Here is a 23,937-nt window from a genome sequence, read left to right on the forward strand (position 1 = left end):
TTCCTTCCAGGGCAAGCTTCTTTTTTTAAAAAATATTTATTTACTTATTATGTATACAATACTTTGTCTGTGTGTATGTCTTCAGGCCAGAAGAGGGCACCAGACCCCATTACGGATGGTTGTGAGCCACCATGTGGTTGCTGGGAATTGAACTCAGGACCTTTGGAAGAGCAGGTAATGCTCTTAACCTCTGAGCCATCTCTCCAGGGCAAGCTTCTTAAAGGCTGAGCTCTTGTTTCCAGCCCCAGTGTCTAGCACTAGGTCCCTCAGTAGCTTAGTGCAAGCATACATAGCATGAGCATAAAACTTCCCAAGGTGACTGTCTAACTCAGATATTTCAGCCCTGTCTACATTACAGTTCTCTATGGAGGAGACCTGGGTATTCCTAGGTCCAGCTTAGAGAGTCAACGCCAAGCCAGACCACAGATCATTCTTTAAGGTGACACTTTGTGTCTCCTAACTTAGCTCTCCTCAGATGCCACTGCTCTGGGTCTGGTGCTCCAAACTATGTCATAGCAAAGTCTTCATATAGGTATTTCTTCTTTTTTTTTCTTATGTGAGATGTCCTTCTGTTGCTCTTATTGGTTAATGAATAAAGTTGCTTTGGCCTATGGTAGGGTAGACTATAGACAGGCTGGAAGAGATCTAGAGAGAGTAGGTGGAATCAAGGAGACACCATGATGCTACTGAAGGAAAAAGACACATTGGAACTTACCGGTAGGCCACAGCCTCAAGGTGATACACAGATAAATAGAAATGATTTAAGATGTAAGAGCTAGCCAATAAGAAGCCTGAGCTAACATGCCGACCCATGTTGTAACTAATATAGTTTCTTTGTGATTATTCTAATTTGGGCGGCTAGGAAACCAAAGAGCAGTCTCCAGTTACATAAAGACACCCACCATCTGGGACACAGATTCACATAAGACCTAAAAAGGCTCAAAAAAAAAAAAAAAAAAAAGAAGGCTTCTAGACCCACACACACAAAAAAAAGAGAGCCCAAGCACAGCTTCTTGATGCATTTTTTCTCCAGATAGGCTCTATTTGCTGGTGGCAAACAGAGGTGTGGCTCCTTTAAGGGAAGGCTTCCTGGCTCACCAATAGCAACAACAACAACAACAAAAACAAAAACAAACTGGCATTTTCCAGGTTTGTGCTGGCAGCACGAACTCTGGCTATTTGGGAGGTCCTGTGCTTAAATGGGGTTTGTGAGCAGCATGCTACCAGTTCCTTAATGGCGACAAAGGCCCACTGCATCCCTGGAGCTGGGGCCATGAGCATGGCTAGCAGAGGCAGTGAACATACCTCTGTCATGTTGGATGGGGTGGAGCCAACAGGCAAGGCCGTGGAGTTGGTCCTAGCCACACCCACTTAGCATTTAGAAAGAAAAAGGTGCTCCTGGTCAGAAAATGATTACAGATATGCAATAAAGATGGGTTCAAACAAAAAAAGACCTCTGAATGGGTCACAATGTTGGATAAATGTATATGGGCTTACGAGAGAGAAGAAAGAGTACAGAAAGTCATAAATTAAAGGAGTAAAGACAATATTAAAAAGAGTAAAAAAAATAAACCACATAAAGATAGGACACACAGAGAGAGTCTGGATTATGTATATTATTGTGTTTTCTTTAAATTTTTTGATTAAAGAGACACATTTGATTCTGGAGGCTGCAACACTAAACCAACATATATATTTTAAAGGTATTTTGACTTCAAAATTTGAGCCTAAGGATATGTTACTTTGAAAAAAGGTTCTGCTTTTGTTTCCACAGAAGAAAGGAATCTGTGGATTCCTTCCAGGCTGCTATGGTTTGATGAACCAAGAGCCCCCACAAAAGGTGTCTGTGTACCCTAAAAATAATTCAACCAACAAACAGCAGAAAAAGAGTTTGGAGAAAACTATATTCACATTTCCAAAGTGATTTTTTATAAATGTTTATTTTTATTCTTAAAAGGTTGGTTATAAATGACTAATGGTCAAATTCAATTTCTAAAAAAAAAAAGATAATAGATGAATATTTTGCATTGGTAAGGATCTAGGTCTATTGATACATATTTAAGGTTGATTTTGTTATACTGTGTATATGTTTTTCTGCTTTTGTTTGAGGTGTTATGTTTATACAGCTCATTTAAAATGCAATGTGGGCCAGGCGGTGGTGGCGCACGCCTTTAATCCCAGCACTCGGGAGGCAGAGGCAGGCGTATCTCTGAGTTTGAGGCCAGCCTGGTCGACAAGAGCTAGTTCCAGGACAGGCTCTAGAAACTACAAGGAAACCCTGTCTCGAAAAAAAAAAATAAAATGCAATGTATAATTAAAAATTATAGATTAAGTCATTTATAATAGTCAAACTTGTAGCTATGTTAGTTAGATTTTCTAGATGTACAGAGATATATTTCAGATGGATAAGGTATTCTTCAAATCTTTCAAAGACCTACAGAATATGGCATTTAAAATGTTTTAAGAACTTAGACTTCTCTCAACAGTGAGACAAGTCTGCTTCTGGCAGTATCAATTACTTCAGAGAGGTTGGTGGGCATTGATGAAACTCATTATGGCATTTGCCTTCAATATGACAAGGCTAGCCATTTGGGCAAGAAACTGTTCTTGCCTGGATTGCTTGACTGTGTGCTATATAAACTGGACATGCAGGACCCACAGAAAAGTGACTGCTGAACTTTCCAAAAGATGGGATGGTCCTTCAGGGTTCCTGCTTCAGAGAAGAAACTGCCAGAAATTATGCAGGACACAGAAGAAAGCAACTGATGAACTCTACCATTACAAGACAAAATAGATCTTCAAATTTCATGCTTCACAGAAAAGTCTGCTGGATACTATGGCTTGTAGGCTGAAGATGAATGACCCAGCACTGCAGAGAAACTTTGGGTGACTGTCCAGGCAGTAATATGTATCTGTCAATTCTAGAGTTTTAGACATTGCTTGAAATGCATTTCCTGTTTACTTGGGTAATATTGTCTTTCTGGAGTCCTTGAAGAGTTGAAGACAGATAGTTACAGTTATAGTTTGGCTTACTAATGATAAAAGATAAATTAGATATGAAACTTTCCAGATACAAATAGACTAAATATTGTAAATATAATTCTTATTTGATACCTGTTTTACATATGTAATTTTGCTATATTAAAGTTAAAATCTTCCTTTTTACTTAGACAAAAAGGGAAGATGATGTGGGATGTCCTTCTGTATATGTGTTGCTCTTACCTGTTAATGAATAAAGCTGCTTTGGTCTGTGGGACAATGGTTTGTACCCTATCAATTGTATTTTAATAAAACACTGATTGGCCAGTAGCCAGACAGGAAGTCTAGGCAAGACAACGAGGCAGGAAGTAGAGGTGGGACTACGAGAATGCTGGGAAGAGGGAAGCACAATCTGCAGTCGTGACCCAGCCACAGAAGAAGCAAGATGTGACTGCCTCGGCAAATTAAGTACCAAGCCACGTGGCTAACATAGACAAGTATAATGGGCTAATACAAGTTATAAGAGTAATAAGAAGCCTGAGCTAATGGGCCAATTCGTTTAAAACTAATGTAGACCTCTGTGTGATTCTTTGGGACTTAACAGCTGTGGGACCTGGTGGGACAGGAAACCTCAATCAACAGCAGGACAGAATATGGACAGGCTGGAAGAGATCTAGAGAGAGAGAAGGAGCAGGATAGACTATAAACAGGCTGGAAGAGATCTAGAAAGAGAGAAGGCAGTTAAGGAGACACCATGTAGTTGCTGAAGGAGAAGGACACAACAGAACTTACTGGTGGGCCACAGCCTTGTGGCTATACACAGAGATGAATAGAAATGGTTTAACATGTAAGAGCTAGCCAGTAAGAAGCCTAAGCTAACAGGCTGACCGGTGTTGTAATTAATATAGTCTCTTTGTGATTATTCAGGTCTGGGTGGCCAGGAAACCAAAGAGCAGTCTTTGCTTACATCTTTCCTTTTTTTTAAAAGTACTTTTTTAGGAAGTAATTTTCGCCAGATACTATACAACCACTTAAACATCAGCCCACATCAATGGAAATCTCAGGGGAGCAGAAGTAATGTCCCATGTCTTTTCAAATTTTTTTTTAGATTTGTATGTGTGAGTGTTTTACCTACATGTATGTGCACCACATGCATTCCTGGTGCCCTTAAAGACATCAGATCCCTAATTCTGGAGTTACAGACAGATGGGAGCTGCAATGTGGGTGTTGGGAATTGAATCTAGTGCCTCTGGAAAAGCAGTCTGTGCTCACTAACCTCGGAGCCATCTCTCTAGCCCCAAGTCCATTTCTTTTGTCACATTCCCACTGTTGACACTGTGCTGAGCTGGGGGCGGGGGCGGGCTCTGTGGTTTTCTGTGGTTGCAGCAAGAGCCAAATTTCCTTAATGTATCATCCATCATAAAGTTCCTCAGGGAGCTAGAAGGATGGTGCAGTTAGGAGTGGTTGCTGCTCCTGCAGAGGACCAGTTTGGTTCCCAGCACCCACGTCAGGCAGCTCACCATTGCCTATAACTTCAAACTGAGGGGATACTATGCCTCCTTCTGGCCTCTGCAGGCACCTGCACTCACATATACATACTCCCCTACACCCCACACACATACATATATACATTATTCAAAGGGAAATAAATCATTTTTAAAGGTCCCCAATACCATGGGGTCAAAGATGATGGCTGGGTAGAGTCTGTCCCTGACTGCCTCACCGTCCCCAGGTTAACACCTGTTTTGTTCTGTTGCTGATTGTGTAACATGAAATACAACAAATAAATCTAAAAAATTTTAGGAAAGACATGGGTCATTACTTATGCTCCTGAGATTTCCATTGATGTGGGCTGACGTTTAAGTGGTAGTATAGTGTCTGTGGCTAAAATCAGAGGATGACCAGATTCACACTTCCTTAAAAAGAAATAATGAAAGAAAGGAAAATAAGAGAAGAAATATCTGCATGTTTTAGAAGCAGTATCAGTATATGCAGTACTCTCAAGACGTAGGGCTGCTCTGATCTTCTGACTGGGAGACCAAGACCCAGGAGGCTATACAGCACAGCCGAGGCACTGCAGGACAGCATACAGCACTACATATACTTCCCATCAGGACCTAGGGAAGGGTTGGGCCAGGCTTTGACCACAGTGCAGAGGTCTGGGGAGTCTGGTAGACCCGGGCTTCTTCCAGATGGCGCTCACTCCTTTTAGCCTCAGCAAATGACTGGGCTCCTCCAACAGGAACCAATGCCAGCTTCAAGTTCCAGAGCAAGATGCACTACCACCTCCTCACATCCCTCCATCCTTGAGAGGAATAAAAGACAAGTTGCATGCCTGACCCTGAAAATACAACCTCCACAGTGTGTAACCATACTCGTAGCCTCTGATTCACAGGGTACCACCAGCTCAACACCTTCCCGGGCTAGTCTGGCCTCAGCTTGGTGTAACAGGCCAAAAGCTGGGCCCTCTCAGCTCCTCCATAACCTGAGAAATACTTTAGATTTCCCAGAATGTTTCAGAACTCAAGACACAGTACCTTCAGCACCAGATAAGAGGTTGCCAAGGATGCACCTTGAAATGTCCAATGATGAAGGCTTCTGGAACAGAATCCAGCAACTCTAAGACATCCTGTGGGTACCGGGGAGACCAGGTCAGGGGGTCAGTTGGAGAGACAAGTCACATTGGGCAAGGACAGCTCCCCTTACCATCCTCAATGGAAGTGGCAACCCAGACACTCCGGAATAGAACTTGTGGAGACTTCCTACCTCTTTTATGTTCTCTTCTGGCACACAGAGTACACAGTAAAGAAGACTCTGCACTGCCTCTGTCTCCACTTCAGAGCTCACTGGGGCAAGGACTGGGACATCCACCTTACAAACAGGAAGGCAGCCCTAGGTCAAAGTGACATCAATACTGTCAGATCGGCAGGACCGAGAAACTCCCAGGAGGCACACCTCTGGGCATGTGTACAAGGGAGTTTCTAAATTGGGTTAATTAAGGTAGGAAAGCCTACCCTAAATACAGGCAGTAACATCCTGTGGGCTGAACATAAGCATCCATGTTTCCTGCCTGGACACAGTGTGAGCAGTTGCCATCTCCTGCCAGGGCCTCCTGTGATGGGAGGGAGACTCTGCCTTCCCACTGTGAGCCAGAACAAGTGCTTCCTTCCTCAGTCATTCTGTCAGGGTCCAGATACAACAAAACGAACAGAGCTGGCCACCCATGGACATCCTCCCTTCTCCAGAAGGTCAGCATTTCCACAGGCCCCTCTTGTGTCTCCAGCAGCCTTTTCAAAGGTAAGAGGCCCGTTCATCTTTCAAATGGGCATCCCCAATGCCATGCCTTCCTCTGAGTCTTGGCCATGCAAAGAAGAAAATAATCTCTCTGCAGGGTGCAGGGAACAAAATACACAGAGATGTTTTTAACAACATCCTCCGGAAGAGTTTCTGATACCAGCTCACAGTTCCACTTCTCCCTCACAAAATGGGTGGTCCTGCCTCCTCACTGCCTGGCACTTACCTGTACCTGTTCTGGAACTAAGTTCTCTGCAGTGGGATGGGTCTGGTGTTTGTGCCAGATTTATCATAGCCTACAGTGAGGACTCGCTAAGTGAACAAGCCTTCCCTCCGACACTTGCCTGGTGTCACAGCACAGTACTGAATGTTCATCTTGACTAGACTCCAAGCTGAAGGATTTCCAGGCTGATCTCTGCTCCCTCCTCCTTCTATACCTTGCTTGAACTTGAGTGTGGAGCGAGCATCCAGCAGATGTGGAGCACAGGGGAGCTGACTATAGAAAGCTTTCCAGCTTTTACAGTATGACCTGACACCAAGGCCTCCCCAGGCCAATGTTGACATCTCCTTCTGACCCTCAAAAGCTTTCCCTGATGATGATTCTCCAGGCCCAGAGGTGATCAGGCAGGCACCCCTTTGCTTGGCTTGTGCCCACTCTGCACACGGTACGGAACTGGATAGAGCTCCACAGAGCAAAGCCCATTCTGCCCCAATCACTCTGTGGTCTCATGCAGAGCACAGCACAGCATCTGAAAAATAGTAGGTACTCAATAAATACGCAAGATGAACAAGAAAAGGTCTTTGGTAAAACAAAAGCAAAGAGCAGAACAGAAAGGGGATTTGGTCTACCTCGCCTTTCACTAATGATCTCAAGGCAAGACTGATGCTGTGGGACAATGGTCTTGTACTCTGTAAAGTTTTGTCACTTGTACTGGTTTAATAAAATGCTGACTGGCCAGCAGTCAGGGAGGAAGTACAGGCGGGGCGACCAGAACAGGAGAATTCTGGGAAGAGGAAAGGTTCAACCTGCAGTCATCACCCAGACACAGAAGAAGCAAGATGAGAATGCCTCACTGATAAAGATACCAAGCCATGTGGCTAACACAGACAATTAAGAATTATGAGTTACTGTAAGACGTAAGAATTAGTTACTAAGAAAGCCTGAGCTAATAGGCCAACCAGTTTATAATTTATGTAAGTCTCTGTGTGTTTCTCAGTGACTGAACAGCTGTAGAACTGTCAACAGACTGAGAACAGGGAGACACCTAAAACTCCCAGGTATCCCTGCATGTCACATTCTGATCCCACAACCTTCTGAGAGCAGTCCCCGGGCATACAGCGCTGCTCTGAGGAGTCTCGCTGGACACAGCCCCTGCGCTCATCTGACTTGTCTCCATCAGGACACAGGATACCGTGACCTCACAGGTGACAGTGCAGCGCCAACTACTCTGGACATTCTCCTGAGTTACACGGGCTGGGTGTGTGATGGGCAGTGTCAGGGGTTGTTCACACCAAGGACTAAAGATGCCTTCAGGCAGACACAGTGTGTATGCAGTCTGCAGCAGCCCTACCTGAAGAACTGCTTCCCCAGCGATACCCTCTCCATTGTGAGCACTACCATCATGCCCATAGCAGAAGGGACCATGGCAGGGCAACATGGTCAAAGTCTCCAGACCCATGCAAAAGGATCTTCACCTAGGTCCCCTAAGTAGTGGGCTCAGAGTCAAAAGGAGACAGAAAGACAAGAGACTCACAGATACACGTGGGCAACAGGTAGCAGTCGCCTGAGAGGACAATGGCATTGTCTCCTCACACTTCACTAACAAAACAGAAGCTATAAGGAAGAAATCAAACTCCCAAGACAAAAGCTTTCCCATCTTACTCTAAAGAAGTTGCTCTGGCTCTCAAAGAGCCTGGATTTAGTGGAGCAGGGACAGTTGTCTCCATTTGAGCTGTAAGGAAAGTGACTCACCGTAGGTGACCATGTCTGTAAACTGCCTATGTAAAACTACAGTCCTCGGCTCTCTCCCTAGTCACCCATCCCTTCTCTGGCTGACTGCCAACGCTATGTATCACTTCCCTGTCACAGTCAGCCTTGTTACCACCTGGCAGACCTGGGAAGAGGGAGCCTCAGCTAAGGAGCTGAGCCAACAGACTGGCCTGTGGGTACGTCTGGGGGGCATTTTCTTGATTGCTAACTGATGGAAGAGGACCTAGTCCACTGTGGGCAGTGCTATCTGTGGGCAGGTAGGCCTGGGCTGTGTAAGAAATGTAGCTGAATACAAAACTGGAAGCAAGACAGCAGGCAGTACTCCTCCATGGGCTCTATTTTCAGTTCCTACCCCAATTTCTGCCTTGGCTTCATCCGATGAAGGATTATAACCTGGAAGCTAAATAAACTCTCTCCGTCCACCAAGCTGCTTTTTTTTAGTTAATGTTTTTCCATAGGACAGAGAAACACACTAGAACACTGGGTACTCTGTTTCCTCATCTATAGAGTGAGACTCATGCCCAGTTCACACCACCAGGTCTGTCACCTATGTGCACACTTCCCAAGCAGAAATTAAAGCCCCAAAATATGTGTAAACACCTCATGACTCGAAAAAAATGACGACTTTTCGAGGCTGGATGATCATGAGAATGTCATCTCCCTCATGACTGTGTCTGCTCTAGTGAGGCCTGAGACTTGCCATGCGGAAAGGCGTGGACAATCCAGGAGCAGTCCAGCAACTCTATTACTAGCTGTGCCAGTTTAGAAGAGGTGCCCTGTCTTGTTAAACCTCTTCTTTCTTAGAGGAGAGGCAGCCACAAGCATCAGGGAGCTACTTCTTAGTACCCAGGAAGCTTACCCAATTAGTAAGTGCCATTCCAAAAGACAGCAGCATCTGGGGTCTTTGGAGTCCCTTAAAGGATGCATGCAGACCAGGCAGCATCTGGAGCCTACAGAGCCCCTTAACGGGTATGTGCGGACCAAGCAGTATCTGGGGCCTTTGGAGCCCTTTAAAGGGTGTGTGCAGACCAGGCAGTATCTGGGGCCTCCAGAGCCCCTTAAATGGTGCATGCAGAGCAGGCAACATCTGGGGCCTGTGGAGCCCCTTAAAGGGTGTGTACAGACCAGGCAACATCTGGGGCCTGTGGAGCCCCTTAAAGGGCGTGTGCAGATCAGGAAAGGTCCTTTTACGCTCCGAGGCCTCATTTTCTCCTCACTGAAAACAGAGACAGTATCTTTCCCTGCCCAGCTGGCCTCCCACAATGGAGCCACAATCAAAGACTAGACCTGTGCAAAGGAACACAGGCCGCTGAGAAGTGGCTGCCTCCAAGACCAGGACCAGATACGTTCTAAGGCAGGCATTCCACTGAGCTCCACAGCAAGAAAACAGAAAGCAATGAGGACATGGAAGAGGAGCATAATAACTAGCCTTTCCTTCTACCTTGGGCCAGCTTGAGCATTAAAATGAGCCATGACATGAGTGATCATCAGCCAATACTGACAGCACAAAAATAAGAAGGGAAGGGAGGCAGGGGTGGAGAACATCCAACTGATAGAAGAAAGCCACTTAGGATATACAGAATGAAAGAGATGAAAAAAATCTCTATTTTATAACCACCGTATTTCGAGGTCATCCTTATCTCTGTAGTGTTGGGGGATAACCTGGGCTACATGAGACTTTATATCTAAGTAAATAAATAGCCCAAGCCCCAAATCCTTGCTCATCCACACAACCTACGGGTTCTAAGATCATCCCGGGAGACTAAAGACCAAGGACGACAGACTGCTGAGCGAGAGGTGTGCTGAGCTGGTAGCTGCCACTCCAGCTGAACGAGGAAAAGGACAAGCCCACACCCGCCGCAGAGTAAGAGTGAACACCCTGCTTCGCCTGCAAGTCAGGACCTCAGTCTCCCATCCTGAGAGCAGCTCAGAGCAAAGGACATCCGGCAAGGTGAGTGGCATGGGAGCCTGAAGATGCAGAGGCAATGGGAGGCTCAGAAACAACCAAAGCCTGGAGCCAGTCACTCCACCTGAGAGACACGCAATCCAACATACTGAAACAGATCCTGAGTCGAGAAAGAAATCCAAAGGTAACGTCAGAAATGAAGTACCCAACATCCAAAAATAAATACAGAAGAATCTGCGCACAAAACCGTAAAAGAGGGGGCAGGTAACTGAGGTAAAATGTTAGTGACTGGCAGATCTAGGTAAAAACAATTCTGATTCTATTCTGTGACTTTTCCAGAAATTGGAAGAAGTTTCCGTAAGTCCTTAGAAAGCTCACAGACCCAGCACATCCACCCCACGATGCCACAGCTGGCTTGGGCACACCCACCTGTCAGGTATTCCAGGACGGCAGCCATGTACACAGGTGCCCCCACGCCGATCCGATATTTAGGGTGGCCTTTCTTGATGTACCGCAGCATCCGTCCCACGGGGAAGATGACTCCTGCCTTGGCTGACCGGGAGGTCTTGGTAGATTTCTTCTTCCCACCACGGCTCGACATGGCGGTGGCCCCAGAAGCAGATCAGCAAGTTCACTGTGAAGGCAAGAAGCACAGTCAGGGCCACTGGGGACGGATCACTACCCATTTTCCAGGGCTGCCGTGATCTCGACAGGAACAGAGGACAGGCACAGCAGGCAGCCTGCCGAGGCATTTATGTGCTTGAAAGGCCTTGTCCGAGCCTTGCACAGAGAATGCGCAGTTTGGTACATTTCATCCTGTGACATCAGTCTTATCCGTCACTTTCATTTAAATGCTATACTGACAATGACTGCTCCTAAGTGTCTTGCCTTTATGCCTCATGGTGTAAAAATAATAAAAATAATGGGATTTTCTATTATGTTCTACACCTCTTCAATAATTGTATTTTTACGCACTTGAGACTGGAATAATAAATCTGCAGCACAAAGTAAAGTTCACAGTCATCACCTAGAATAAGGACATAAAGCCAAGAGGCTGGATTCTGTAATGAGAGTTGTGTTCTCTCCCCTAGGACCCTGATCTATGACAGGCAAAAGCAGTGAGGAAAGGCCAGATGCCAGAGGTGGCAGCTGAACAAGGCCTCCCGAGTGCATGCAGTCCACTGAGGCTGCTGGGAGAAGATGCATCTCCGGCCCTGCTTTCATTGACTCTCTATTTCCACCCACACGGCCCTTAGCCCAGAGGAAGTTCCTCGGCACCTGCCATGACAGGACCCAGCTCACCCAATGTTAACCACGCAGTCGCCTGCCATGACTGGACTCAGCTCACCCAATGTTAACCACGTGGTCACCTGCCATGAATGGACCCAGCTCACCCAATATTAACCATGTAGTCACCTGTCATGAATGGACCCAGCTCACCCAATGCTAACCATGTAGTCACCTGTCATGAATGGACCCAGCTCACCCAATGCTAACCACGTAGTCACCTGCCATGAATGAACCCAGCTCACCCAATGTTAAACACATGGTCACCTTCCATGAATGAACCCAGCTCACCCAATGTTAACCATGTGGTCACCTGCCATGAATAGACCCAGCTCACCCATGCGAACCTTGCAGTCCCAGGCATCTGCAAAGTCCTTCACTTGCTTACTCTCCTATTCTACCCTGCAGGCTGGTCAGTCTTCTCTCTCTCTCTCTCTCTCTCTCTCTCTCTCTCTCTCTCTCTCTCTCTCTCTCTCTCTCACACACACACACACACACACACACACACACACACACACCTGAATGTGTCCTCACCCTGATTTAAGCTTACCAGGACCACCACAAATCCCAAGATAAAAATCATGATCCTTGGGCACCACTATGCGAGACCCTAGAAATCTGAGCCTGCCACAGAAGTCTAATTTGGCATCGCCTAACTATGAGCTCAACTCTGATGGAGATCCATGGGACATCCCACGAAGGTCCTCTAGCTTGGCTTCTTCATGCCTCTACGCTGATTCTTCCCCTATCAGGGCCTCCTTTAGCCGTTCTCTGTGCTCTGCTAATTATCCCTGATCTAGCATAATCTCAGCTCCGCCAGCTTCAGGCCGCAGCAATGATAGGCCCTGATTCCAGCTTCTCCTACAGACTGCAAGTGGGAGGAGGGCTGAACTGTAGGGTGGTGAACGTTCACACTCACACGGAGTGTGCACTACAGGAGTTTTACACTACCCAGCAAAGCTCCCTGCCCTCCCAAGGTGGCAGGAGTGGTGATTAAGAATCCTATAGTCAACCGGGCAGTGGTGGCGCACGCCTTTAATCCCGGCACTTGAGAAGCAGAGGTAGGCAGATCTGTGAGTTTGAGGCCAGCCTGGTCTACAGAGTGAGTTCCAAGAACAGGCACCAAACTACACAGAGAAACCCTGTCTCAAAAGACAAAATGAAACAAAAAAGCCAAGGGGGAAAAAGAACCCTATATTCACTTAAATTATAATGGTAACAAATGCAAATTTTGCATGTGAAGTCAGTGTGAGGTGGGTGCTGATGAAGATGGGTTCTGAGGGATACTGGGTGATTCTGGAGTTTCCCTGATGCAGTCTTATAGCTCACTGAACCAAATGGACAGGTCTCCCATGTGCTAAGACACTGAGGTCAGGCTCTATATGTGGGCCTTCCAGCGCTAAAGGCTATTCCTGTGAGCATGGAGACCCCAAGGCTAGGAGTTCTTGTTATTCTGGCACTCAACTTTATCTGGGGTCTGTGGGCCACACTAACATCTGCCAGCCAGAGGCACAGCTGTGAGGGCCACAGACAACAAAATTCCTGGGTGTGTCAGGGCAGCCACACCACAGCTGAGGTAAGGTAGCTCCAGCCCTGCCAGGAGCCCCGCACTGCGCCAGATCCAAGACACAAAGCCTTAAGGTCTTGGGATGCTGGGAGACGGTCAGAGCTTTTCTGAAGCAACACGCTCTCTGTGGCCACAGTGTTCTAGGGCCACCACGCCGCACACAGGCACCCAGGCTCGCCGAGCACACAGTGGGGGTGGCACACTTGTACCTGTTTTCAGGGGAGTTGGCACTGGTTCCTACAATCTTTGCCAACAACCCAAGACTTTCAGAGCTTTTACTGTCGGGGTCTCTCCTCTGTCTGCAAGAGCAGTCTGTGGTCAAGGATGAGTGCCAGCAGCTCAACCCCTTCATGAGACATGCACAGACCAGCAGCTCCCCCAGAAAACCTGCAGGTGTGCCTGTGCTGCCTCTGTGGACAGCTGTGTTCAGCAGAGGCCGTAAGTACCAGGACCGGGCAAGCATTACACATATTCACTCTTTAGGAGTGATAGTCCTTGTTTCCTTCTGACAGTAGCCAAGAGACTTTATGCCACAAACTAGTGACACTCGGTCCCTATGTTAGTGTCTATCAGCTACCAGACCTCTATGACAAAAGCCCACTTATCAGTTCTACAGGCACCTTAAAGTTTTTTGGGTCTCTAGTCCCATCTGTGGCAATACTCTGTGAGCTCTGAGAATGCATCTTTACCATTTCCACAGCACCGTTTCCTAGTGTCCTTGCTGGCTCACGAGCCCCCAGTCCCCCTCTGACATCCCAAACCCACCATGCTGTGTCAAGAGTATCTTTAAATACTCTGTTTCTCCTACCTGGAATGCCCTTTGTCCTGTCGACCCGCTGAACGAAGGTTCACATACACCCTCTTGGCCCTGGCCATAGCCAGAATGACCACTGTTCCATATTTCCAAAGCCTGTGTCAGCACATATATGTCAGCACATGTATGTGCTGACAATTCAACTGCAGTGCAAGCAACTGCCTGCCAACTAGTGCAGGCGGCTCATCATGGATCCTCAAAGCCACCTTGCTGGTGAGGAGCATCCCCATATCTCCTCCCCGTGTCAGCATCTTCACTAACGTGGGAGCTGTGCTGCAGTCGTGTTACACGCCTGTGCTCTCTGCACTTCCTCTACAGTTCCCCAGCTGCGCTGCAGTCGTGTTACACGCCTGTGCTCTCTGCACTTCCTCTACAGTTCCCCAAGTCATGGAAGAACGCTGTGTGCCCTGAGCCTCTGCACCTCAAGCAGTGCATGTTGGCTTTTAAGCATCCTCTGCCCAATCACTTCCTACCTGCAGCCTCCAGAGACGCCTGTGCATGTGCCAGGTCCTGCCTGCTCTGAGACCTCTGGGGTAAGAGCAGCTCCAGCTTAGCTCCAATGTGAGAAGAGTGGCCATGGGAGAGGAGGCTACTGGGCAGCGTGATTTACAGTGAGAAGTTCCACCAACCTGACCTGCTTCTAATATGGCTCTACTACCAGTAGGCATACGGCCTTGGTCAAGTGACTTAATCCCTCTGAACCTTTTCTTTTCCTCTGTCTGTTAGAGGTGATGGTAAAAAGGACCATAAAGAACTGGTAGGAAAACTGGATGAGTGTGTGAGGAAGGGGGCTGACACTCCAAGTCACTGCTCAACTATGAGTCAAGACACAGGACACCTAAGAAAAGGCAACTCTTTAGTGAGATGCTTGTCCTGGACAGGGCACCACTGCTAAACTGCCATTAGGTAATTCCCTACAACTTACTTCTCATAAAAATTCCTGCTATGGTTTAGACGTGACACCGCCCAAAGACTCAAGTGTTAGAGTAGTCTCCATTCTGGTGATAAGGGACATTGGCTTTATGATGAGGGGCTAGTGGGACACTAGTACTGGCTCCTCCAGACTCCTCTGCCTTCCTCTCTTACCACAGGATCATGCTCACCAACCCCTTCCCCAAAGTACTGTAATATGCATCAGGAGGGGCTCATCCAAGCTAGGCTGAGGCTGGCACCATACCCACGAACCTTCGAAACTGTGAGCTAAGTCAACTTCTTTGGTAAGTTACCTAGCCTCAGATAGTTCATGATGGCAGCAGAAAAGCAAATACAGAAAGGTTCAGAAATGGTTTCGATGACTGGTAGTCGCATCTCCATGACACATAGATTCCGACCCCTCCCATCTGTGGTTCTGCCAATCTTTCATGCCTGTCTCCCACTGTTGCCATGGAGGATAACACAGATTTAGGGGCCGTGCCTGAAAATGGGCACACCACTACTGAGTGTGAGCTATCAGTCAGAACCTAGTTACACATCTCTATGGAACCACAAGTGGGGCTGCAATGGGCCATGACAAGCCAGTCTGAAAGCTGACTCTGAAGCCACGGTCTGAGCAGCAAGTCCAGTATAACCTGTGTCCTACTGCAGCCTGATCTGAGGGAAGGGCAGTCCAACATCGTGGACAAGACTTTCCAAGCACTCAGTCTCTTCTCAGGACACCACTGCTATTCTTCTGGGCATCGAAGAATCTCTCTCCTTGCTGTGCTAACCATCCAGGAGGATCCATCCAGAAGGATCCAGAGGGTCCCAAACACTCCGAAGACACTGAAAATGCACCCGGTTATACTGCACGCTAGCAATCCCTTGGCTGTCACCAGTCTAGGAAATGAAGCTCCTGCCACTCGTCCTAGGGGATCTTTGGGTCACATCCCTATACTCTGTGATACTTGTGGTTTCAGTGTCTCTGAGGCTTCCTACAGCTTTGGGTGGTCAAAGGATAGACATTTAATCTGGCAGTATGTTTAGAGGCGGTGCCTTCAGGAAATGATTAGGATTGAGTAAGGTCAATAGACAAGAACCTGCATGAGTGAATCTTAGTGCCTTTAAAGGAGGAAGAGAGTTTAAGACTCAGACAGACAGACAGACACACACAATCCCTATCCCACACCACGTGATACTCTACACAACCTCAGGACCGTAAGAGGATGAAGGCTACCACGAGATGTGGTCCCTTAACCTTTTACCTCCAAACCCCCCTTTTTTATAAAATAGCCCACCTCTGATAGCTCATCACAGAACCAATACAGAGAAGCTCACTCTGTAGCTCCTTCATCTCCAGGCTAATCACACAAGCATGCACCTCGTTTGCAGAAACACAAAATTTACCCAGAGAAAAACTTGTGGAGAAACAGGACATGAGTGAAAAGGCAATTTCCACTCGCAAGCTGCTTGACAAGGTGTAGTGGGATAGTACAGTCTGTCCTCAGAGCACAGATGGAGCAGAAAGCTGGTGTGAGGACTCCATGGAGGGGTGGACAAGACAAGAAGCCCTCTTTCTCCAGGAGGGACAGGAGGGGAAGTGCCGTAGAGAGCTGCCACCTGCCCGGCATGCCTTCCTACAGCAATCTCCTTCACTCCCACTCCACCCTCCTGACACCTGCTGGCACAAAGTTTTGAGCATCTTTTCTTTCTCCAATCTTTTATTTCTAGCAACTAAAGCATCCCCAGTCTGACTTACCCAGTTATTCTTGCTATAGCTCCAGGGGACCCAGCAATAAATAAATCTTTATATGATAATTTCCCTCTGCCAGTTCCTTCTAATACATTCAGTGATTGTTTTCAATGTCATGTTCTCGTCAAATGCTTTTTCAATCCTCCCACCCTGTTCACCATTCTGATCCGACTTCAACACTCACCACACTGTATCATCTCAACACTCACCACACTGTATCATCTCAACACTGGCCACACTGTATCATCTCAACACTGGCCACACTGTATCATCTCAACACTCGCCACACTGTATCATCTCAACACTCGCCACACTGTATCATCTCAACACTCGCCACACTGTATCATCTCAACACTCACTACACTGTATCATCAGCACCTGTTTTCTTAGCTGTCTTGGTACCCCAAACCAATTTCCTCTGGTTGCCACGGTAGCCCTGCTTGCTATCTTGTCTGGCTGTTTAGTTACAGTGAATGGGTTCCCACCAAAGAGAACAGAGCAACATGTCCAAAGGCTACAGACTCAGCCATGGCTAGTGGGACACCAGGAGTCTTCTTTGGATTATCCCATATACCATTTGTCAAGACCCATCATCTGTCAAGAAGCTGTGAAAGTTGAGAACTTCAAAAGTCGTGGAGTTTGTGCCACCTTGGGAGTTCCCAGGAAGGAAACATGTCCTGATGGATGAGACACAAGTCCCACAAAGGGTTATGGCTGTGACAATCTTTGACCCTGTCTGCCTGTCTTCTCAGCACTATTCTGACAAATACTGGCCAGTGGAAATGTTAATCTTCACACCTACAAGACACTGACCCACTGATGCTATAGCAGAGACAGCCTTTACCAGGGGTGACCAACGCTTTTACCAGTACAACATGAAGCTGGCATCTACAAAGTGCTGAACCACATTCATGCTACCCTAGGATGCATACAGCTTGCAGGTTGTAGGCTGTACATGTAACCAATCAGGGCACCCAAATTGTAGGAATGATCCATTTTATTTTCTAAGCTACAAATATATGTGTATTGACTGTGAACGAAGTTACTGGTTAGAACCACTAGGGAGTTGTGTCAGAGAACCTGAGTCCCAGCCGCAGGCATGGAGGACTCTGAAATGAAGTGTTCAAGATACTTTCAACGAGGGCCACCTGCTCCATTCCCTGCAGTTGAGCAGATGCTTGTATCCAGTACAGATCACCTGTCAGCGTTGATCAGGAATACAAAGCTGAGGGGCTCCACTCTGATGGCAATCCTGTCTGCAACGCTCTCCTGCATATTCCTTTCCTGCCAGACTATTAACAGTGGCACTGTTGTCCTGTCCCCAGAGGCACGTGGCTGCTACACGACCCAAGCTGCATTCTGATTGGTTCAGAACAGAGACTGGTCTTTGTACTCTAAGTCAATCAGGAAAAATCTCTCTCTGTTCATCAAACACTAAGTCACAAAATGAATCATTGGCAACCAAAGGCGGGACTACAAACAGAAGCAGCCCCAGTACACATGTGTTGCTCTGTGTCCAGCTTCCAGCGGTGGGGGAAAAAGCACACCCCGAACCCAAGGGTCATTCACAGGCAGGAGATGGCTTGTAGCTGAGCCTGAAACTTCACCCTCGAATATGCCCTACAGTGTGCTTCCTGAGTGGCAGGGGGGGTCGAGAGGGAGGGCAGTCCTGCATTGTGAGGGCAACACTGCCACTTGCTTCCTCTCCCTGCTAAAGGTTGTGCTAAATTCCAAGACAGCTCCTCCAAAAAGCCATTAGAAGAAAATGTGACCTTAAGAGGGCAGGAACCCAGTCAGCGGATGTCTGGAAGCTTCTGGCTATTTGCTAAACAGGCGTCCCAACTAAACAAGACTATCTTACCACTGCTCTCCTCCCTTGCTCAGCACTCCTTGGTGGCTCCGGACTGCTCTTAGGATCAACTGTGGTTCTGATGAGGATTCCTTGTGATTTTGCCTGCCTGTCCCCTATCCCTAGACTGCCATCCTAAACCTCTGGCTGTACCCCACAGGTCCTCTACTGTTGTCTTCTACAATCGACACGCGTGGTTCCTCAGCCCTCAGACACTGGCCCCCATCTGTCCACCTTTGTGCAGCAAACTTCCCCTTGATCTTCCCAGGCCACTAGAGCTCAGTCCCACTAACCCAACTGTCCCTCCCCCACTGGTCTCCTCAGAGCCACTCACCTGTTTGCATCTCCTACAGTCAGAACAAGGCCTGGACATTTCTTGCTCATGACTCTGTCCCCATTACCTAACCCAGAACAGATTCTTGGGACATACTAGTGACTGCAAGACCAACCAGGTGGGGTTGCTCTCAGCAAACAAGCCACAGGCCTCTGGAATGAAGTTGATCTACTCAAATGCACTCGAAGACCTGAGGCACGAGCCACTGACCATGAGCACACTGGCTGGGGTAGGGGCTCAGGATAGGTAGGCTTCCCTCCTACTCCCACCACTCCTTCCCATCCTATATTCCAAGAACAGGCTCAGAGCCCAGCAAGAACCAAACGCTACTGCACATCTCTGAACATCACAGAGAGACTATCTGGGTTTTCCAGTTTATTCTTTCAAGTAAGTCTTTAATCAACTTGGGGTATCATCAGCTTCAAGCCTGTCATTGAGGGAGGGAAAAACTGGCTCTTCCTAGGAGTCAAGCACATGGCACATGGTACCACTGATGCTGGCCCATTTGGTAAAAATCAAGCCAGTGCGGAGGCATCACACGTGACTGTCTAGACAGTTCTCAGTTACCACAATGTGAGCTCTCCCTGCCTCATCATATGTAAACTGCTATCAGTGTCCACCTACCCCTCTCCCATGCCTTACCTAGGGATCAGCACTAACAGCAACACATGAAAACTATGGCCCTCATTCACAGCAAAACAAGAAAGGGAGAAAGTCTAAAGTCTCAGGAAGTTTCATTATCCTTGAGGGAAAACCCCCACAAATCAAAAAAGGTGATCTCGTCAGAGGGTGTGTGTGAGCCGAGTTGCTACTGCCTGACTGTGGACTGGGGGCATTAATTCCAGTAGCAGGCACCAAGTGTCCATTTCGGTGCTAATGGCAACTGTGCCAGTACAGCAGGAACTAAAGGTGGCAGGAGGGTTAGTAGAGTTGCCCGAGTTTGCGCCTGAGTCTTGCACTCCAGCATAAAACTGCCCCAAACTGGGACTCCCTGCAGCAGAGTCTAGAAACAAAACACTTCCTCTCTTTTAACAGTAAAACCTCAAACCACAGAGGTGTCAGCAAGGAGGAGAGTGAGCAGGAGAACCCTTCTAATTGTCTATTCTTCTAAGCAGTTTATTGGATCATTAAAATCTTACAAAGACTTCGTAATGATTGTAATTGTTGCAGCCAAGGTCTGTCTCAACTGCTCGTTCAAAAGTCACTTTTCAAACTCTGAAAACACGTTCCCTACACTGCTTCTAAAAGACTCTTTAGAGCGATCTGCTCGGCTCGGCAACGTGAGTTATCAGCGGTCTCTGCAGGTGTGGGGGGGAACAGGACTCATCATCTTGCACACCTGTTGTCAGGTGACCCAGCCAGCAGCATCCCGAGCCTTCCATCTACACCCTCCCTACCCCCAGAGACTCTTCTCAGCTGTCCCTCTGCGCGCCGGGAGCCTACGGCCTTCCTGAGTCACCTTAAAATAACACCTCCCCACCACAAAGCAAACAAAAGGCGAGCGACAGCAGCGGGGCTTCCATGGCTCCTCTCCGGCCCGCTCCGGCCTGGGATTCGGTCCCCAAGTGGTTCCCAGGCTTCCCCTACTCAGGGCCTCGCGGCGGGTCCCCTCCAGCTGGCCACACAACGGCCCAAGGCTCGCGCCCCACTTATTGTGCCCGGGAGGACACGCGCGGGCCGGCGGCGCGCGACCAAGTACAACTCCGAGCACAGCAGCTCCGGGCCCCGGGCGGACGGGCCGGTCAGGGAGTCCGGGCCTTGGTGTCCTGGGGCCCGCATCAGCTCTGCCTCTACCGCCCGAGGAGGGGACCCGAACGGCCCCTTTCCCACAAAGCGCCCCGGCGGGAGCAGGGGTGCGTCTCCAAGAGAAGTTGGTTTCCGGGTTTGCTTTCCGAACAAAACCAGTCGGACCCGCGCATTGCTCAGGCAGGGCCTTGGCGGGCTCCGTGCAGCCCGCTGACCGAGGGCACTCGCCCGAGCTCTCCCGGACGCCAGGCAGGGCCGCTACGCACGGCGGTGGCGGGAGGGCGCGCGGGGCCCAGACGGTGCGGACCGGCAGCCTGCGGCTCCGAGGCCCGCGCGGCACTTACCGGGCGGCTGCAAGGTGTGGGGCCCGAGCCCTGTCGGCCGCTCGCGCCGCTCCGCTCCGCACTCCTGCCGGCCCGCCCACGCCTCCTCGCTTCCCGCCCGCGCGTCCCGCGCTCGCGCCCTCCGCCCGGCTCCGCTGGAACCAGTGAACTGGAACCACTCGCGGCCGCCCCGGGATTCCCACAATGCACAGCGCGCCGCTCGTCACATCCCTTCCCGGCCTCGCGCGTCCGGCCACCCCTCCCCGCGCTGCCCAGCGCCCCGGCCTTGACCCCGGGCCTGCGCCGGGGTCCCGGACGTCAACGGTTCCAGCCTCGGCAGCACCCAGGCCTGGCGGCCCGCCCTGTCCCCAGGCGTGGGTCCGCGCACGCGAGTTGCGGGAGTCAGGCCTCAGGAAGATGCTCGTCCGGAGCGCATCTCGGCCTGTGTCTTCAGTGAGCACCTACTGTGTGTGGCTTGCGCCGCCCCAAGCCCAAGAGCGTCGTCCACAAAGACCGAGGATTGTATATTTGCTGTTACCAGGGATCTTTTTCTCCCCAGTCAGTGCAAACCCCTGGCACCGCAAGCCGACCCGGTGCGTGCTCCTGTATCCGCCGCTGCATCTCAACTCCCTAGATCAGTGGGGTTTCTTCACAGATGGCCTTAAAGCCCGATCTTGCTTTGTTCATGGAATCGGTCAGCTACCTCCACTAAGCAAACGTTTGTTGGCTATTGGCTCTAAGTGGGGACTTACTGGTATAAGAAATAACACTTTTCTTACACATGTATTAAGGAGGGAGAGCAAACAGTCAGAAAAAGACATCCAAGTCCATCTACAGAACTAAAGACCCCCACACACACACACACAAGCCCAGACTGCGCTAGAATAGCAGCAGGTATTTGGATTGTGACCCTTCGTCTTTAACATTTGAGCCAGCTCTCCACCCCTTACGCATAATTTTCAAGCAACGCAAAGCACTGATACCTGTCATCCAGGCTTTCATTATTTCAAGTAAATACCTAGGACATACTTTGCACCATGTATAAATTTGGGTGTGAGATATGAAGTGATGAACAAAACAGGCAAAAAATCCCTGACATCCTAGAGTTGCAGTCTGGTGGAGAAAGAAAAGCAAGAGACAAAGAAATCATGTATTACAGAATATAAATCCTGGGAGGAAAAAGGGTAGAAAATCAATAGGAAAGGTGAGACAGGGTCTGTTTAAGAGGCAGTCTTGGGGCTGAAGAGAGGGCTCGGTGTTTAACTGCACTTCATGCTCTTGCGGAGGACCGGGGTTCTGTTCCCAGCACTTGTGTGGTCCTGATAACTGCAGTCCGGGGATACAATGTTCTCTTCTGACATCCATGGGTGCCAGGTACGATGTGGTGCATATACACACATGTAGGCAAAACACTCATGCACAGAGAATTAAAATAAGTAAATCTGTTTTAAAGAGATGGCCCAGCCAGGCGGTGGTGGAGCACGCTTTTCATCCAGCACTCAGGAGGCAGAGGCAGATGGATCTCTGTGAGTTTGAGACCAGCCTGGTCTACAAGAGCTAGTTCCAGGACAGGCTACAGAGAAACATTGTCTCGAAAACAAAACAAAACAAAAGGCTCAGTACGAAAGAAACATTTAAGGAAAGGCCTGAAGGAATAAAGGGGGCAAGCAAACAATGTGGTTGTTGGAGAGGAGTGTTCTAAGCATGAGGCTCTGAGGCAGGAGCATGTCTGAAAGTATTATGAAGCAGAGGATGAAAATGGAGTCGGGAAAACACATTAGTCAGACTTTCTGTCACTGTAACATTTGAGAGGAACAATTTAAAGAAGAAAGGGTTTTGTTTTTGTTTTGGTTTGGTTTTTTACTAAATTTCAGAGGTTTCAACCCATAGTCCACGGCCCTAATGATTAGGGCATATTGTGAAACAGAACATCAAAGTGGCAGAGCACATGGTCGAGGCTACTCATCCCATGGTAAACAGGAAGCAAAGAGAGGGAGGGAGCCAGGACAGTAATGAGCCCTCTGTAACCTAATTCCTCCCGCGAGGACGCATACCCTAACGCTTCTCAGACTTCCTCAAGCAGCATCACCAACTAAAGACCATGCTTTCAACAGTGGGCATGTCAGGGCAGGCATCATGTTCAAGCCATATTGTCTGCCTCTGGGGGCTAAAGGGCCAGGGTCACCTCATAATGCAAAAGACACAAGTGGCCATGGTCTTAATATCCCAACGTTGTTCAAAAGTTCAAGTCCAAAATCTTGATACTTGAGGCAAACTCCTTAACTGTGAGCCCCTATGGCAGTGTTTCTCGACTTTCTGAGTGCCCAGGCAGCTGAAAACAACCAAACACTTCTCCAGGTGCCCTTGTGTGAGCTGGGAACTGCTAAGCACACTCCTATCAAGGGGAAGTCTTCCAAATGAGTTTATAAATCTTATACCCTGTGCCTACAAAGCATGGGGTCTGGCCGACCCCCAAGATGCCTTCAAGGTATCCTTTCTGTTGTCCTAATACAAAGCTCTTGGCTTCTCCTTGGTAGCCCTGGTTTCCTTAGAAACCATGTCTTTATCAGCCTTTGATGTTGACTTTTCTGAACGAGGTGCAAGTTTCTCAAATCTTTTCTGTTCCGGATTTTCTCCCAATTCTCACTGTAAACCTGGCTAAAAGCATCGATCAACACCCATGCCACACTTCAGTGCTACCTTGAGTCCTCCATCAGATTAATTGATCGTTTAAACCCAGTCTTCTATGTCTCAGAACACAGACAAGATGTAGACACAACCACGTGCCAAAATGTGATAAACACGGGCTTAGTTTCCGATGCAGTCCTTGTCATTTGAAAGCTCACAAACACTGTTTTTCTTATCCACATTAATATCCATTCTGGTCTTGTGAGCTTCTACCAGAACCATCTATTAAATGCTGCTTACAGAGCGCAACTAGCCTACATCTTCAAGCTCTGTATAGCTCCTCCCACAATCCAGTTCTAAAGGTATCTGAGCTATACAGTCAGATTACCTCTCATACATCATATTTCCATGTTGGTCATGTTGTGAATGAACTAAAAGAAGCAAATTCAGGAAGATTTATCCCAGCTCACCGTTTCAGAACATCAAGGCAGGGAGCGCTTGCCGGAGCTGCTCATCGCCTTGTATACCTAGGATGCAGAGAGAACACCTGCC

The 23,937-nt window shown here is 48.4% G+C and overlaps 1 protein-coding gene across 4 annotated transcripts in view; it reads right to left on the bottom strand.

Moving 5' to 3' along the window:
• Positions 1-20,946, bottom strand: part of LOC119816114 (core histone macro-H2A.1) — a 65,868-nt gene extending 44,922 nt beyond the window's left edge. For all 4 annotated transcript variants that reach the window (XM_038332430.1, XM_038332427.1, XM_038332429.2 and 1 more), the window contains exons 1-2: positions 20,779-20,946; positions 10,599-10,803 (exon numbers count right to left, since the gene is read on the bottom strand). In XM_038332430.1, the coding sequence (XP_038188358.1) occupies positions 10,599-10,770 (172 nt within the window). In that variant the 5' untranslated portion in view covers positions 10,771-10,803; positions 20,779-20,946. The remainder of the gene's footprint in view (positions 1-10,598; positions 10,804-20,778) is intronic.
• Positions 20,947-23,937: the final 2,991 nt, after the last annotated feature.

Source organism: Arvicola amphibius, chromosome 6 (genome assembly GCF_903992535.2).
Source record: "Arvicola amphibius chromosome 6, mArvAmp1.2, whole genome shotgun sequence".
In the NCBI taxonomy this organism is placed as follows: domain Eukaryota; kingdom Metazoa; phylum Chordata; class Mammalia; order Rodentia; family Cricetidae; genus Arvicola; species Arvicola amphibius.